Source organism: Panulirus ornatus, chromosome 5 (genome assembly GCF_036320965.1).
Source record: "Panulirus ornatus isolate Po-2019 chromosome 5, ASM3632096v1, whole genome shotgun sequence".
In the NCBI taxonomy this organism is placed as follows: domain Eukaryota; kingdom Metazoa; phylum Arthropoda; class Malacostraca; order Decapoda; family Palinuridae; genus Panulirus; species Panulirus ornatus.
In genome coordinates, this window is record NC_092228.1 from 40,219,484 (window position 1) to 40,235,007 (window position 15,524).

At 37.0% G+C, this 15,524-nt stretch overlaps 2 protein-coding genes across 3 annotated transcripts in view; one reads left to right on the forward strand and one right to left on the reverse strand.

Moving 5' to 3' along the window:
* The window catches only part of Itpr (Inositol 1,4,5,-trisphosphate receptor), a 266,291-nt gene that overhangs the window by 225,154 nt on the left and 25,613 nt on the right, over positions 1 to 15,524 (forward strand). The window contains exons 43-50 of the mRNA XM_071662011.1: positions 187 to 325; positions 5,232 to 5,339; positions 6,838 to 7,019; positions 8,390 to 8,600; positions 8,802 to 8,998; positions 9,976 to 10,074; positions 12,370 to 12,507; positions 13,515 to 13,707. Of these exons, the coding sequence (XP_071518112.1) occupies positions 187 to 325; positions 5,232 to 5,339; positions 6,838 to 7,019; positions 8,390 to 8,600; positions 8,802 to 8,998; positions 9,976 to 10,074; positions 12,370 to 12,507; positions 13,515 to 13,707 (1,267 nt within the window). The remainder of the gene's footprint in view (positions 1 to 186; positions 326 to 5,231; positions 5,340 to 6,837; positions 7,020 to 8,389; positions 8,601 to 8,801; positions 8,999 to 9,975; positions 10,075 to 12,369; positions 12,508 to 13,514; positions 13,708 to 15,524) is intronic.
* The window catches only part of LOC139748689 (prolyl endopeptidase), a 245,071-nt gene that overhangs the window by 160,265 nt on the left and 69,282 nt on the right, over positions 1 to 15,524 (reverse strand). The window lies entirely within an intron of this gene.

The following is a 15,524-nucleotide window of genomic DNA, read 5'->3' on the forward strand; positions in this document are numbered from 1 at the left end:
AACGTGTCATAAAAAGTATTTCAGATTTTATATGTTCATGCTTAGCTACTTACATGTTTATTTTATGCATCAGATACCCCATACACCTGACATGGAGAATGTTTCCTTGCTTGTTATTCGTTATTTTCAAAGTGATTTGAACTGGAGAAAGAATACTTTTAAATGTTTGATGTTATTCCACTCAAGGTATTTGACAATAAAATGGAGGAGGCCCAACAAGAGATACGAAATACTGTTACAGTTAATACATCTGACTTGAGCACCAAAAGCAGTGATGAGAAGGATGGACCAAAGGAAGGAGAGAAGTTGAATAGAAAGAAAGGAGGTGAGAAACTTGTTACATTAAGAAAAAAGATAAGTATCCTTGGAGATGTCTTCTTTATAGTATTCAAAAGAATATTTTTCATACATATTTGCTATTTCTTGTGTTTGCGAGGTAGGGTCAAGAACAGATGACTTAGTCTAGAGGGAAAAATCCTTGCTCAGCTCACTTATCTGTTTCTTCTTTTGGAAAAGTAAAACTGGAGGGAAGGATTTCCAGTCCCCACTCCTACCCTTTTTAGTTTCCTTCTACTACATGCAAGGAATACATAGGCAGTCTTCTTTCTCCACTATCCCCTTGGATAATAATGTACATAAGAGAACAAGTGAGAACATTGATGAAGGGGACAAGGGGGGATGTGATAACAGGTAGTGATGAAGTAAGTATTTTGAAGGTTTGTTGAATGTGTTTGATGATAGAGTGGCAGATGTAGGGTGTTTTGGTTGGGGTGGTGTGCAAAGTGAGAGGTAGTGAAAGCTTTGCGGTAGATGAAATCCGGCAAGGCGGTGGGTTAGTTGGTATTGCAATTGAATTTATTAAGAAAGGGGGTGACTGTGTTGTTGATTGGTTAGTAAGGATATTCATTGTATGTATGGATCATGGTGAGGTGCCTGAGGATTGGCAGAATGCATGCATAGTGCCATTGTACAGAGGCAAAGGGGATAGAAGTGAGTGTTCAAACTACAGAGGCATAAGATTGTTGAGTATTCCTGGGATACTGTATGGGAGGGTATTGATTGAGAGGGTGAGGGCATGTGCAGAGCATGAGATTGGGGAAATGCAGTGTGGTTTCAGAAGTGTTAGAGGATGTGTGGATCAGGCGTTTGCCTTGAATAATGTATGTGAGAAATACTTAGAAAAACAGATGGATTTGTATGTAGCATTTATGGATCTGGAGAAGGTATATGATAGGGTTGATAGAGTTGCTTTGTGGAAGGTCTTAAGAGTATATGGTGTGAGAGGTAAGTAAGGATGTAAGGCCTATGTACAAGTAGGAAGAGAGGAGAGTGATAGGTTCCCAGTGAAGGTTGGTCTGCGGCAGGGGTGTGTGATGTCCCCATGGTTGTTTATTTTGTTTATGGATGGGATGGTTAGGGAGGTAAACACAAGAATTTTGGAGAGGGGGTGATTATGCAGTCTGCTGGGGATGAGAGGGCCTGGAAATTGAGTCAGTTGTTCGCTGATGATACAGCACTGGTGGGTGATTCGTGTGAGAAACTGCAGAAGTTGGTGACTGAATTTAGAAAAGTGTATGAAAGGAAAAAATTGAGAGTGAATGTGAATAAGAGCAAGGTTATTAGGTTTACTGATGTTGAGGGACAAGTTAACTGGGATGTAAGTTTGAAAGGAGAAAAATTGGAAGGAAGTGAAGTGTTTTAGAAACCTGGGAGTGGATTTAGCAGAGAGTGGAACCATGGAAGCAGAAGTGAGTCACAGAGTGGGGTAGGGATCTAAGGTTCTAGGAGCAATGAAGAATGTGTGGAAGGAAAGAATGTTATCTCATAGAGCAAAAATGGGTATGTTTGAAGGGATAGTAGTTCCAGCAGTATTACATGGTTGCAAGGCATGGGATAGAGATAGGGTTGTACAGAAATGAAATGTTTGAGGACACTATGTGGTGTGAGGTGGTTTGATCAAGTAGGTAATGAAAGGGTAATAGAAAGAGTGTGGTTGAGAGAGCAGAAGAGGGTGTGTTGAAATGGTTAGGACACATGGAGACAATGAATGAGGAAAGATTGACAAAGAGGATATATATGACTGAAGTGGAGGGAACAAGGAGAAGTGAGAGACCAAAATGGAGGTGGAAGGATGGAGTGAAAAAGATTTTGAATGATACTGGAACGATGTGACATGCTGAGTTAGACATGCTGTCAGTGGATTGAACTAGGGCATGTGATGTGATTGGGATAAACCATGGAAAGATCTGTGGGGCCTGGATGTGGAAAGGGAGCTGTGGTTTTGGTGCATTACACATGACACATGGAATATCCTCACCTGGCCCCCTCTGTTCCTTCTTTTGGAAAATTAAAAAAAAATGAGAGGGGAGGATTTCCAGCCCCCCCTCCCTCCCCTTTTAGTCGCCTTCTACGACACGCATGGAATACGTGGGAAGTATTCTTAATCCCCTATCCCCAGGGATAATATTTTTTTTTTTTTTTTCGCCACTCTCCCGCGTTTGCGAGGTAGCACAAGGAAACAGACGAAAGAAATGGCCCAACCCACCCCCATACACATGTATATACATACGTCCACACACGCAAATATACATACCTACACAGCTTTCCATGGTTTACCCCAAACGCTTCACATGCCCTGATTCAACCCACTGACAGCACGTCAACCCCGGTATACCACATCGATCCAATTCACTCTATTCCTTGCCCTCCTTTCACCCTCCTGCATGTTCAGGCCCCGATCACACAAAATCTTTTTCACTCCATCTTTCCACCTCCAATTTGGTCTCCCACTTCTCCTCGTTCCCTCCACCTCCGACACATATATCCTCTTGGTCAATCTTTCCTCGCTCATTCTCTCCATGTGCCCAAACCATTTCAAAACACCCTCTTCTGCTCTCTCAACCACGCTCTTTTTATTTCCACACATCTCTCTTACCCTTACGTTACTTACTCGATCAAACCACCTCACACCACACATTGTCCTCAAACATCTCATTTCCAGCACATCCATCCTCCTGCGCACAACTCTATCCATAGCCCACGCCTCGCAACCATACAATATTGCTGGAACCACTATTCCTTCAAACATACCCATTTTTGCTTTCCGAGATAATGCTCTCGACTTCCACACATTCTTCAAGGCTCCCAGAATTTTCGCCCCCTCCCCCACCCTATGATCCACTTCCGCTTCCATGGTTCCTATCGCTGCCAGATCCACTCCCAGATATCTAAAACACTTTACTTCCTCCAGTTTTTCTCCATTCAAACTTACCTCCCAATTGACTTGACCCTCAACCCTACTGTACCTAATAACCTTGCTCTTATTCACATTTACTCTTAACTTTCTTTCACACACTTTACCAAACTCAGTCACCAGCTTCTGCAGTTTCTCACATGAATCAGCCACCAGCGCTGTATCATCAGCGAACAACAACTGACTCACTTCCCAAGCTCTCTCATCCCCAACAGACTTCATACTTGCCCCTCTTTCCAAAACTCTTGCATTCACCTCCCTAACAACCCCATCCATAAACAAATTAAACAACCATGGAGACATCACACACCCCTGCCGCAAACCTACATTCACTGAGAACCAATCACCTTCCTCTCTTCCTACACGTACACATGCTGTACATCCTCGATAAAAACTTTTCACTGCTTCTAACAACTTGCCTCCCACACCATATATTCTTAATACCTTCCACAGAGCATCTCTATCAACTCTATCATATGCCTTCTCCAGATCCATAAATGCTACATACAAATCCATTTGCTTTTCTAAGTATTTCTCACATACATTCTTCAAAGCAAACACCTGATCCACACATCCTCTACCACTTCTGAAACCACAATGCTCTTCCTCAATCTGATGCTCTGTACATTCCTTCACCCTCTCAATCAATACCTTCCCATATAATTTACCAGGAATACTCAACAAACTTATACCTCTGTAATTTGAGCACTCACTCTTATCCCCTTTGCCTTTGTACAATGGCACTATGCACGCATTCCGCCAATCCTCAGGCACCTCACCATGAGTCATACATACATTAAATAACCTTACCAACCAGTCAATAATACAGTCACCCCCTTTTTTAATAAATTCCACTACAATACCATCCAAACCTTGAAAGCCTTGCCGGCTTTCATCTTCCGCAAAGCTTTTACTACCTCTTCTCTGTTTACCAAATCATTTTCCCTAACCCTCTCACTTTGCACACCACCTCGACCAAAACACCCTATATCTGCCACTCTATCATCAAACACATTCAACAAACCTTCAAAATACTCACTCCATCTCCTTCTCACATCACCACTACTTGTTATCACCTCCCCATTTGCGCCCTTCACTGAAGTTCCCATTTGCTCCCTTGTCTTATGCACTTTATTTACTTTATTTACTTTCCTTCTTTTAAACTATTCGCCATTTCCCGCGTTAGTGAGGTAGCGTTAAGAACAGAGGACTGGGCCTTTTTGGAATATCCTCACCTGGCCCCCTCTGTTCCTTCTTTTGGGGGGAAAAAACAAAAAAAAAAAAAAACGAGAGGGGAGGATTTCCAGCCCCCCGCTCCCTCCCCTTTTAGTCGCCTTCTACGACACGCAGGGAATACGTGGGAAGTATTCTTAATCCCCTATCCCTAGGGATAATATATATATATATATATATATATATATATATATATATATATATATATATATATATATATATATATATTTATTCCCTGGGGATAGGGGAGAAAGAATACTTCCCACGTATTCCCTGCGTGTCGTAGAAGGCGACTAAAAGGGAAGGGAGGGGGGGGCTGGAAATCCTCCTCTCTCTCTCTTTTTTTTTTTTTTTTTATTTTCCAAAGGAAGGAACAGAGAAGGGGGCTGGATGAGGATGTTTCCTCAGAGGCCCAGTCCTCTGTTCGTAACGCTACCTCGCTGATGCGGGAAATGGCGGATAGTATGAAAGAAAGAAAATATATATATATATATATATATATTGAAGATGGAAGGATGGAGTGAACAATGGGCCCTGAACATGTAGGAGGGAGAAAGGCTTGCATGGGATAAAGTGGATTGGAACAATGGATTTTATAGATGATGCACAGAGTAACAAGACTGGCATGGATCTACAGTTCAGTACCATCTGTAAATTACTATAAAATTATTTTCTGCAGTTTCTTGATACCTCATATTCCATGCTAAGCTCTGTATCCTTCCTTTTTCTTCTTTGACTCCCACAGGACACAAGCCCAATGGATTGGTTATGAATGACGAGATTCGGGAAGAGCTGTCTGTTGCTGCATCTGTTACTTCACAGGCTTACACAAATATTAGAGCCGGCAGCACAGGTAAATATTGTATCTCCTAAAGTTTAGTAATATTGTGTTTGTGTGAATATGGGAAGAGTGTCGGCAAATTGAGCAGTAAGTGTTCATTGTCTTCCTCGTAGTAGTTGTATCACAGTCATGAGGGTTCTTGAAGTGTGTTGAATCAGTGTTTGAAATGTTGTGGGTATTGGTGGTATTCAGAACATAGAAAGGAGAGTGTGATTCATGCATGTCTTGGAAGTTGTGATATAAGGGGAGTGTATGCTTGGAGAGCTGACGCTAAAGATTGAAGCAGAAGGGCAGTTGTTTATTGCTTGTCAAGTAATTATGGTGTGCATATATTTTATGGATGTGTTGTGAGTTGTTTTGATTGAGTAAGTAATTAAAGGGTAAGAGAAATGTGTGGAAATAGAAATATATACTTGTATGTGCGTGTATGTATGTATATATATGTGTATATGAGTGGATGGATCTTCCTTTATCTGTTTTCTGGCACTACCTCGCTAACATGGGAAACAGCAATCATGTATAATAATGAAAAGTATATTTTGTCAGTGTTGTTTGTTGGGGTTGGATGGATCTCATAGATTAGTTTTTGGACTTTAAGAGTTCAATTATTCAAGACAAGTATTTGGTTTATTGTTTATTCTGATGTTCTTTGATGGAGGAATATACTTGTGTAAAATAAGCAAATTTGGGAAACTGTAATGATATGTGGGCTGAAGTAAGGCATAAAATGGATGATGTGAGCCAAGGTCCTTGTTGCATTAAGGAGTGTTTGGAGAGTGAGATCACTGTCTGTTAGGGCAAAGATGGGTAAGTTTGATGGTACAGTAGTCCCGTCAGTGTTGTAAGGATGCAAGGTGTGTACGCTAGATAAAGAAGTACAGAACAGGTTAGATGTAATGGAAATGAAGTGTTTGAGGGCAGTAAGTGGTATGAGAAGGGTTGATCAAACAAGGAATGATAGGTAAGAGAGAAGTGCTGTAGTAAGAGGAGTATTTTTGAGAGAGCTGAAGAGAGTGTGCTAAAGTGTTTCAGACACATGGAGAGGTTGACTGTAAGAGGGTATATTTGTTGGATATTGAGGGAAAATGAATATAGATGAAAGCTTGAGCAAATGTGAAGTGCTGAATCACAGTAGGATTTGAGGATATGCAGGATTTTAGGTTCTGTTATAACTGCATTTATATGGGATCACTTGTCCTTTTTACCGAGCAGTGCATTTGTCAACATATCCTTATCATCTTCATTATTCAAGTCCTTTTGTACTTTTTCTGTTCATGGTATGTAGGAATGATGATGGATTGACAGATTTGTTTGTTTTATTTTCTTATTTATGTCTTGTAGAGAAAGGTTGCATGAACATGGAAGCAAGTTTTGCTCTGCACAAGTAAAATAGTCACCCACCATTAACATCTATTTCACTTTGACATTGACTAGTAGTTCCTTTTCATTTGAAATATTAGTGTATATTTTATGAATTAGAATCTGATTAGATTCCTTGCTTGTTGTTCAGGGGATGACAACAACTCTTGTCTAGGCCTCAACACACTGGAAGAAGTGGGTGAGAACTATGGAGGCCGTGGCAATAAGGATGCTAATGCAGATAACCCCAAACTTTCTCCAAAGATTACTGTCATGGAACCCGTTCTTCGGTTCTTGCAGCTTCTTTGTGAAAATCACAACTTGTATCTCCAGGTTTGTAAATTAAGCTTAAATAAAATTAAGGTGACATGCCTCAATTACTGGAAACACTTACATGATAAGGAGACTTATGAATATAACATTACCCCTACAAAGTTATGTGTGAAGCATTTGCCATTGTATAGATGTTATTTTTCCAATAAGTATAGAAATATTTTATCCTTGTGTTTGGGTAGAGAGAAGCAACTCACATATCTCCTTTATGTCTTAGAAGATGACCAGTAGGGGTTGGGGCAGTGTGCTGGGAATTTTCCTATCCTTTACAGGGGAAGGATCCAAGTGAGGTTTTTTTCCTTTGTCAGTCATTTTTTCTTAGTACTTCTTTGCTGAGGTAGGAAACAGCAAACAGGTATGAAAGAAAGGAAAAAGATTTTGTTGTAAAACAAATCCATCTCAGTCACTTGTACTATTTGTTTACCTTTTTTCAGGCCCTCTTACTTATAAGTACACAGCTCTCAACACCGTATTCAGATGTCCATTGCATATCTTTCCTTTTCATATAATTTGTTTTGCATCTTACAATGGCATTTAAGATCAAGCTTATTTCCAAGATTATCAAAAGCATAAGGTAAATAGAATGTCTCAGTACTTGATACTTAAGAACTTGGTACTAAAGTGCCATCTTCATGTCTTAAAGAAGCTTACAGTGGTTCATAAAAAAACATAGTATCATGTGTTGAAGCAGCTTATCATTATGATAGTATGAAATATTCAAGAGATGGGGACCCACTTCTGTAATACTCCATCCCCTTACTTTACAAATAGGTAATCAACTGTTCATAAGAAAATATGTTTGAGGAAGGTTAAAGTTTAGTGTATTTCATGTTCATGCATTTCCCGTATCAAAGTAGAATTGATTTTACAGAATTGTTTTGAAACATACACCAATATTTTTCAACTGAAAATTTGTTTATTGTTTTGACGGTCATAGTGAAGAAGTTACATTTGCTGGTGCAGCTATCATATTAGTGAAGCAGTTGCCATATACATGTTCTGTTGGAAGAGTTGATATACTTGAAATAAGATCAGGTTGCATGTGTTGATGAGAAAACTGTGGGAGGTAAAAGCACTGTACCCAGAAAAGATATAAGAGAGAAAAGGGTTTATTAGGCAGTGTGATATGCAGGAACATAATCTTCCATTCTCCATGAAGCTGTATTGTAAATATGGCATAGAAAATAATGTTAGTTGTAATAAAAAAAATAAGGTGACAAAATGTTCTTTTTAAAGGTTCATTACTTTCACTTTCGAAGTTCTTCCATGAGACCAGCTTTTTCTATGAGTTGCTTGACGGGTTATTTTTCTTAAATATTCATTTTGTAGTAGTTTTCATGAATGTTCAGAATTTTTTTTTTCTTTTTCAGATATTTTTACGTAATCAAAAGAGCAAGACTAACTACAATCTAGTCAGCAAAACTCTCATGTTTTTGGATTGCATATGTGGGTCCACAACTGGTGGTTTAGGTCTCCTTGGTTTGTATATCAATGAACACAATGTCTCTCTTATCAATCAGACTCTGGAGACACTCACTGAATATTGTCAGGGACCATGCCATGAAAACCAAAACTGCATTGGTAAGTTTCTGTTTACATTGTTTTTCATCTTTCGTTTTTGCCACATTTGCTTCAGGAAAGGTTTGACATCACCTTTAACATTAGTGTTTTCAGTTCTGATGAGGATAGCTTTATTATGACTTTCTTAATCTGCAAAACAGACGTGACACATGATCTGCAAGACAGTTTTCCTGTTTTTACTAACAGGATTACTTTTTTCAGCAACTCATGAATCCAATGGACTTCACATCATAACAGCTCTTATACTTAGTGACATCAATCCATTGGCAAAGGCTCGCATGGATCTTGTATTAGAGTTGAAGAACAATGCTTCTAAATTGCTGTTAGCCATTATGGAATCAAGAGCAGACTCAGAAAATGCAGAACGGATTCTTCAGAGCATGCATATTGACCAACTGGTAAATACTTATATTTTGTACATTTTTGTCATTCATTGTGCAGATGTGCATGAATGTCTGGAATATGAGTATTCAGCATTGGATTTTCTGGAAGAAGCATTTGTAGTAGACATAGGCAACCATTAGAGTAACTGTTTGTAAGGTCATCTGATTGTAGGTTTATCCTTTGTTATGATATTTTGCCCAGTTGTTACTGGAGGCTAAAAAAGTATCACTACCCTTGGGTTCGATGGAATTCAAAATGAGCATTGTGATTCCAGTTGTTTTGGTATGGTTGGTACTTATGATCATATTTTTGTTGTTATTATTATGAAATTGCCAAATTCTTGGACTTAATATATAAAATTATTTTGAAAATTGTTTGTTTGTTGTTTAAATGGGATTAACATTTTGTTCTCAAACATGCAGTCTCTCCTTGTCACACATAGCATCTCACATGACTCATTCTTCTTAACTCTAAGAGTTTCCTGTGGTGAGCACTATGTGTCAACCTTGTTGTTTGGCAAAATATTAGGAGCAAGAGATAGAAGTAGTTAGTAGGAACATCATACAGAAGCATGTATTTTTATATACACCCACTATATGTACATTTTTAATTAAGCCAGGAGTGCAATTTCGATGCTTGCCATAGGCGCTATTTCCCCTAGATATGCCCCTGATGGTGATACTCATTTTAAGAAGTATTTTAGAAAGCTAAAGGGATGAATTCCTGTTTACCAATTATTATGTATTTATGAGAGAAAATGATAAGAAAATGAAAGGTTACAAACATCATTAGAGACTCTAACGGTTTTGCTGAGGAAACCACTTAAAAAGGTAGACCAAAATATATGAATCATCAGGTATTTGTATGTGACATGTATGGATCTGGAGAAAGCATGGGATAGGGTAGATTGAGATGCCTTGTAGAAGGTCTTGGTTTGCAGTAGTCTTCTCATATTTTTTGTGAAAAGAGAATAATAATTTCAAATTTCCAGCTGGACGTAGTGTGCAACTTGTATCATCAGGAGAGTATGGATGATGATGAGTTCTTTGAGGATGGCTCCTCTGATGATGACGGAGTTTCCCCAAAAGAAGTAAGACATTAGTTTTATTAGATCTTCACATTGTGTGCTTCAGTATTTCACATTAAAATATCCTTTAAAGATATTAATTTCAAGGGTAGTTTAGAAATTATGTTCTATTTCTAACCTACTTTTACGAAGCTACTGGTTGTGCGTATGTTATGAATGAAAAGAACATAGAACCAGTCTTTTATAATTCTTACCATCTTAAAGAATCACATAATCCTTATTCCACCATATGAATATGTTTTATAAGGCTTTCCATGTCAAAAAGTGCTGCTAAACAAAATTTGCAGTCAAAAGTCTGCAAATACTTATTTACTGTGTAGAACAATATCTATACACAGATTTTCATTAAAATCTGAGCAAATTGAAAATCTGAGCAAAATGCAAGACCTTGGATTTTTCTTGATTTTTTTGAAAAAATGAATTTTCTTGAAAATTTCAGCATAGATACTTTTAAGTATGCTGAATATGAATCTGTGGTCAAACCTTAAAATTCATATGATTAGTTGAGTAATTAGCATGTGAATATTATGGTAATTAATCCGTGTTAATCAATCACTTAATATTACAAAATGCAGACTTTTGACTGCAAATACTTAATCACCATGTAGAGTGACATTTATACACAGATTTTCATTAAAATCTGCGGAAGTTGAAAATCTGAGCAAAATGCAAGCAAGGCCTTGGATATTTGATTTTTTTGAAAAAAATGGATTTTCTTGAAAATTTCAGCATAGGTGCGTTTAAATACGCTGAATATGAATTTGTGGTCAAAACCTAAAAATTCGTATTAGTCAAGTAATTAATATGTGAATATTATGGTAATTAATCCAAGTGTTAATTAAACACTTGATATTACGAAATGCAGTCTTTTGACTGCAAATACTTAATCACCATGCAGAATAACATCTATACACAGATTTTCATTAAAATATGAGGAAGTTGAAAATTTGAGAAAATGCAAGGCATGTACTTTTATTTTTTTGAAAAAATGGATTTTCTTGAAAATTTCAGCATAGATGCTTTTAAATACACTGAATACGAATCTGTGGTCAAAACCTAAAAATTCCTATAGTCAAGTAATTAGCATATGAATATTATGGTAATTAATCCAAATGTAAATTAAATGCTTAATATTGCAAAATGCAGTCTTTTGACTGCAAATACTTAATCACTATGTAGAATAGCATCTATACACTGATTTTCATTAAAATTTGAGAAAGTTGAAAATCTGAGCAAAATGCATTTTTCTTGATTTTTTTGAAAAATTAGATTTTCTTTAAAAGTTCACCATTGGTGTTATTAAGTTTGCTGAATTCAAATCTGTGACCAAAAAAGAAATTCTAGGGTAATTAGTCAAGTAATTAGCATGTGAATTTTGATATGATTAACCCAAGGGTCATTAACATTGAAAAATTCACGAAAAACCAATTTTTTTTACTTCAAATATGTATTCAGCATAAGGATTAACATTTATATAGAGATTTTGATGAAAATCTAAATCAATTTAAAAATTGAGCCGGAAAATGCTAGACATTTTTCTTGATTTTTTTGAAAAATTTGATTTTCTTTAAAATTTCACCATTGGTGCTATTAAGTGTGCTGAATTCGAATCTGTGACCAAAAAAGTAATTATAGGGTAATTAGTCAAGTAATTAACATTTTGGGTGTGACTGAGGGTAGGGGTCTGTTGTTTTGGTGCATTGCACATGACAGCTTTAGAACAGATGTGAACAAACGTGGCCTTTCTTCAAATGTTCCTGGTGCTTCATTGCTAATGAAGGAAATAGCAAGTAAGTGAAACATAGGGGTGATTAAATGTGATTAGTAAACATTTTGTTCTTTTGCTGAAAACAGCCAACTTCTATTAAAGAAATTGAAATGTCTGACTGTCAGAATTGTTTAGTGTTCATGATTTTTGTGAAATGTTTAACTCTGAAAAAGGTAATTTTCTTTGTTGGTAGAAATGTATTTACACATTTACCCTATGACAGTTTCTCTTCCAAACTTTTAAGGGTTTAAATCAAGCTTCCATTAAGAATATATTCTCTTTTTGGTGCCTAGGACTATTGTTGGTAGTGTGTGGTAGTTTTTATTTCAGAAAACCTTGTATTTTTGTATCCATTTTTTGCATGATTTGGTTTTATGTGGATGCCTTTTATTCTGCTTTTTTTTGTGATATAATGTTCTCAAAATATGAATTCGGTATCCTGAAATATTTCTTTGTGTGCCAAGAACTTGTCTTTAGATATAGTCATTCTTTCTTGATAGTACTGCACAAAATAAAAGATTTTCTTCCAGGTGGGCCACAACATATACATTTTGTGTCACCAGCTGGCAAAGCATCACAAAGGCTTAGAGGAACTGCTGAGTAAAAGTGGCAATGAAAAGTTGAGCAAGGCTCTTACTCACTATCGGGAAAATACAGCTCAGATTGAGGTAAGTTGTATCTCTTGTCAGAAGCAATATATTTTGGAAAATTCTTTAAAGATCACTGAGAGTTTAAGTATTTGGGAGTTATCTTGGATAAGTTTGGTGATTTGGAAGGAGAGATAAGGAAGAGAGCAATACATTGCAGGACTCATTTGGATCCCTTACTTGAACAGTAAATGTTAGAGGTGTAAGTATGGAAGTGAAGATAGGATTAAGGGACAGCATAATACTCCCAGCCTTGACCTATGCCACCTAAACATGGACTTCGGATGAATCTCACAGGTCAAGAATACAGGTTAGAGAAATGAGATATTTGAGAGGAGCATATGATATGATGAGATAGAATGAAGAAAGTAATGAGGGGTTGTATGAAAGATCTGGTATGGTAGGAAATGATTTCTAGGTTGGCAGAGTGGGTGAAATGTAATACTTTGAGATGGTTTAGGCAGGTGGAAAGAATGCAAGACAAGAAGTTTACAAAGGAGAGTGTATGACAGTACAATTACAGGGGTTGGTGTGGTGTGTGATAGTACAATTAAAGGTATTTGTGTGAGAGTAAGACACCTTTGGCATGGGGAAATAGAGCAGAAGAGTAATGGAGGGAGAGAAATTGGGAAAAATGTGTAGAATGACTTATGCAAGGGAGGTATGTAAGGACAGGGATAAGTGGAGACACTTTGGCTGTGGCCATCCTCTGATGGGAGTTATATGAGGGATGATTTGTCAAGAGATATAGATGGATAGAAAGATGACCAACAATTTGTTTATGTGTGGGTGTAAAAAGTGTTTTTAGAAAATATCTTTAGACTGAATGACTACCATATGTCCTCAGAGTTTAACTCATATTTCACACATATGTCTGCAATTTAACTTCATAAGCATTGTAAACAATTTCAACCAACAAATGTGGCAGTCCTTCAAAATACTTTCTAAATCTTTTTTTTAACTTATAAATGTGTACTGATCATTAATGATGTTGCAGATGCAACTGTGATAATGTCTTTCTCATTCAGATTGTCCGTAGTGACCGCACAATGGAACAGATTGTCTTTCCTATACCAGAAATCTGCAATTATCTCACTAAAGAAACAAAACAACGTGTTTACAACACAGCAGAACGGGATGAGCAGGGAACCAAAGTCACAGATTTCTTTGAAAAGTGTAATGATATGTTTATAGAAATGCAGTGGCAAAAGAAGTTAAAAAGTAAGTACATTACTATTTCTTTTTTTATTATTGGATTTAACAGTTGCAGTGTTATATTTGTACAGATATTGAGAACCTGCGAAAGATGGGAATGGAGGTAATTAACATTGACACCAAAATTACTTCATAAAAAGCATCAGTAGAGATAAGAGGTGAGGATTTATTCTGGAGAGTTCAAGAAAGTATTGCAAGGTGAGTGTTAATATGAGTTCAGACAAAGTATACAACCTTTGTTTGAATATTTTGTGTAAATGCCAGTAATGGACATAAGAAAGAAGTATGTGGAGTTAGCTTGATGAAGCTTAATACATACTCTTGATGTGATGTACTCTAACATGGGTGTAAGTGCACTTGCATGAACACAACAGAAACACAAATTCCAGGAATTAGTGTGTGAAAAGAATATAGTTTTTAACATGACACCCAACTTACTGTCAGCATACCACATTAGGAGAAAAAAGGAAACAGTTTGTATTCTTTTTACACTTTTTGCAAGCCCATGTAAACACTTTCCAGTATAGTCAAGTAGTCCTAATGTAGCTGTTTAGAATTAAAACTTAATCTCTATTAGATACTGTACATTTGCACATATCAGTTATGCAGCACACACTCATGTGAATTAAGTGTAAGTGTGGTTTCCTTATTGTATTAGAATGAAGAGTTGGCTGCAATGTACCATTGTGAGATCACATGGAAATGGACTCATCCATACATTCAACCCGTGTTGTAGGAAAGTTGGACATCTAACTCATTCCTTCCCTCCCAGAGGGGAAGGGGTGAAAGTTTGGAGTGATGTTTATGCACGAGAGAGATTAAGAAGAGAGTGATCTGGGAGGGAGTCCCCTTCTTGTAATTTATTTACTTTATTTTTATATTCCAATATTTGTACTATTAATTTTAATGGCATTTTGTTTATTTTGTGCATTTTGCACATGGAAGAAAGGGCTTCGGGCAAAACCATGTAAGAGACATTGTTTGGTGCTACATTGCTGAGTTGATGTAGATGTCCTTCCATTTATCACATAGACTCTTTACTGTGTAGATAACCACTGGAACAGTGGTGCTTTTTGTTAATTTCAATTTTCTTGCGATTGACACTAGCAGTATGACATGATTGTGGTACCTGTTCAAAAGACCTTGACTACAGAAGACTAATTAGAAATCGATAAGCAAATGTTAAGAAAAATATAGTATAGATAAATTCATAGAAGACATCGAATAATGAAAAAGCAGTGTATAAAAGGCTTCCACAGCACATTGTTTTGAAACAGAAGCAAACTTAAACTTCGACATAGGCCATCCATTCTCTGAATGTAAGAACAAACCCCTGTTTGCAGAGCAGACTTTGGTGTGAAGGATTAAACGGTACAAAATTGAATCTGTTCAGAGTACTGGGAGGCTTGCAAAATAATGGGGTTATGCTCTTGAGGATCTGTTGTTCCCGGAGAATGTTGAGTAATTGAAATTTGTGGGTTATGTTCCTCACCAAAAATTTTTATCAATCTAAGTGTCGTGCTTGGATTATATCCAAAGCAACTTACCCTCTGTATACCACACTCTGTCAGGATGCAAATTGGACTGATTAAATAACTGTGTCCATTTCAATGGTATATCAGACAACATATAATGATGCTAAGAATGCTGGTGATGAGGGATGGAGGGAGACTGGGAGTGAACAGTTTGTTAAGCCCCCCAAAGCAAGTTTATGCATTTTAGTATGTGATATTTATGTTTGTTGATGTATATAGCTATTTTATTATATATTTTGATTATTAGAAGCCAGGTAGACAGGAAGTTCACAAAGAAAGTGCATGATA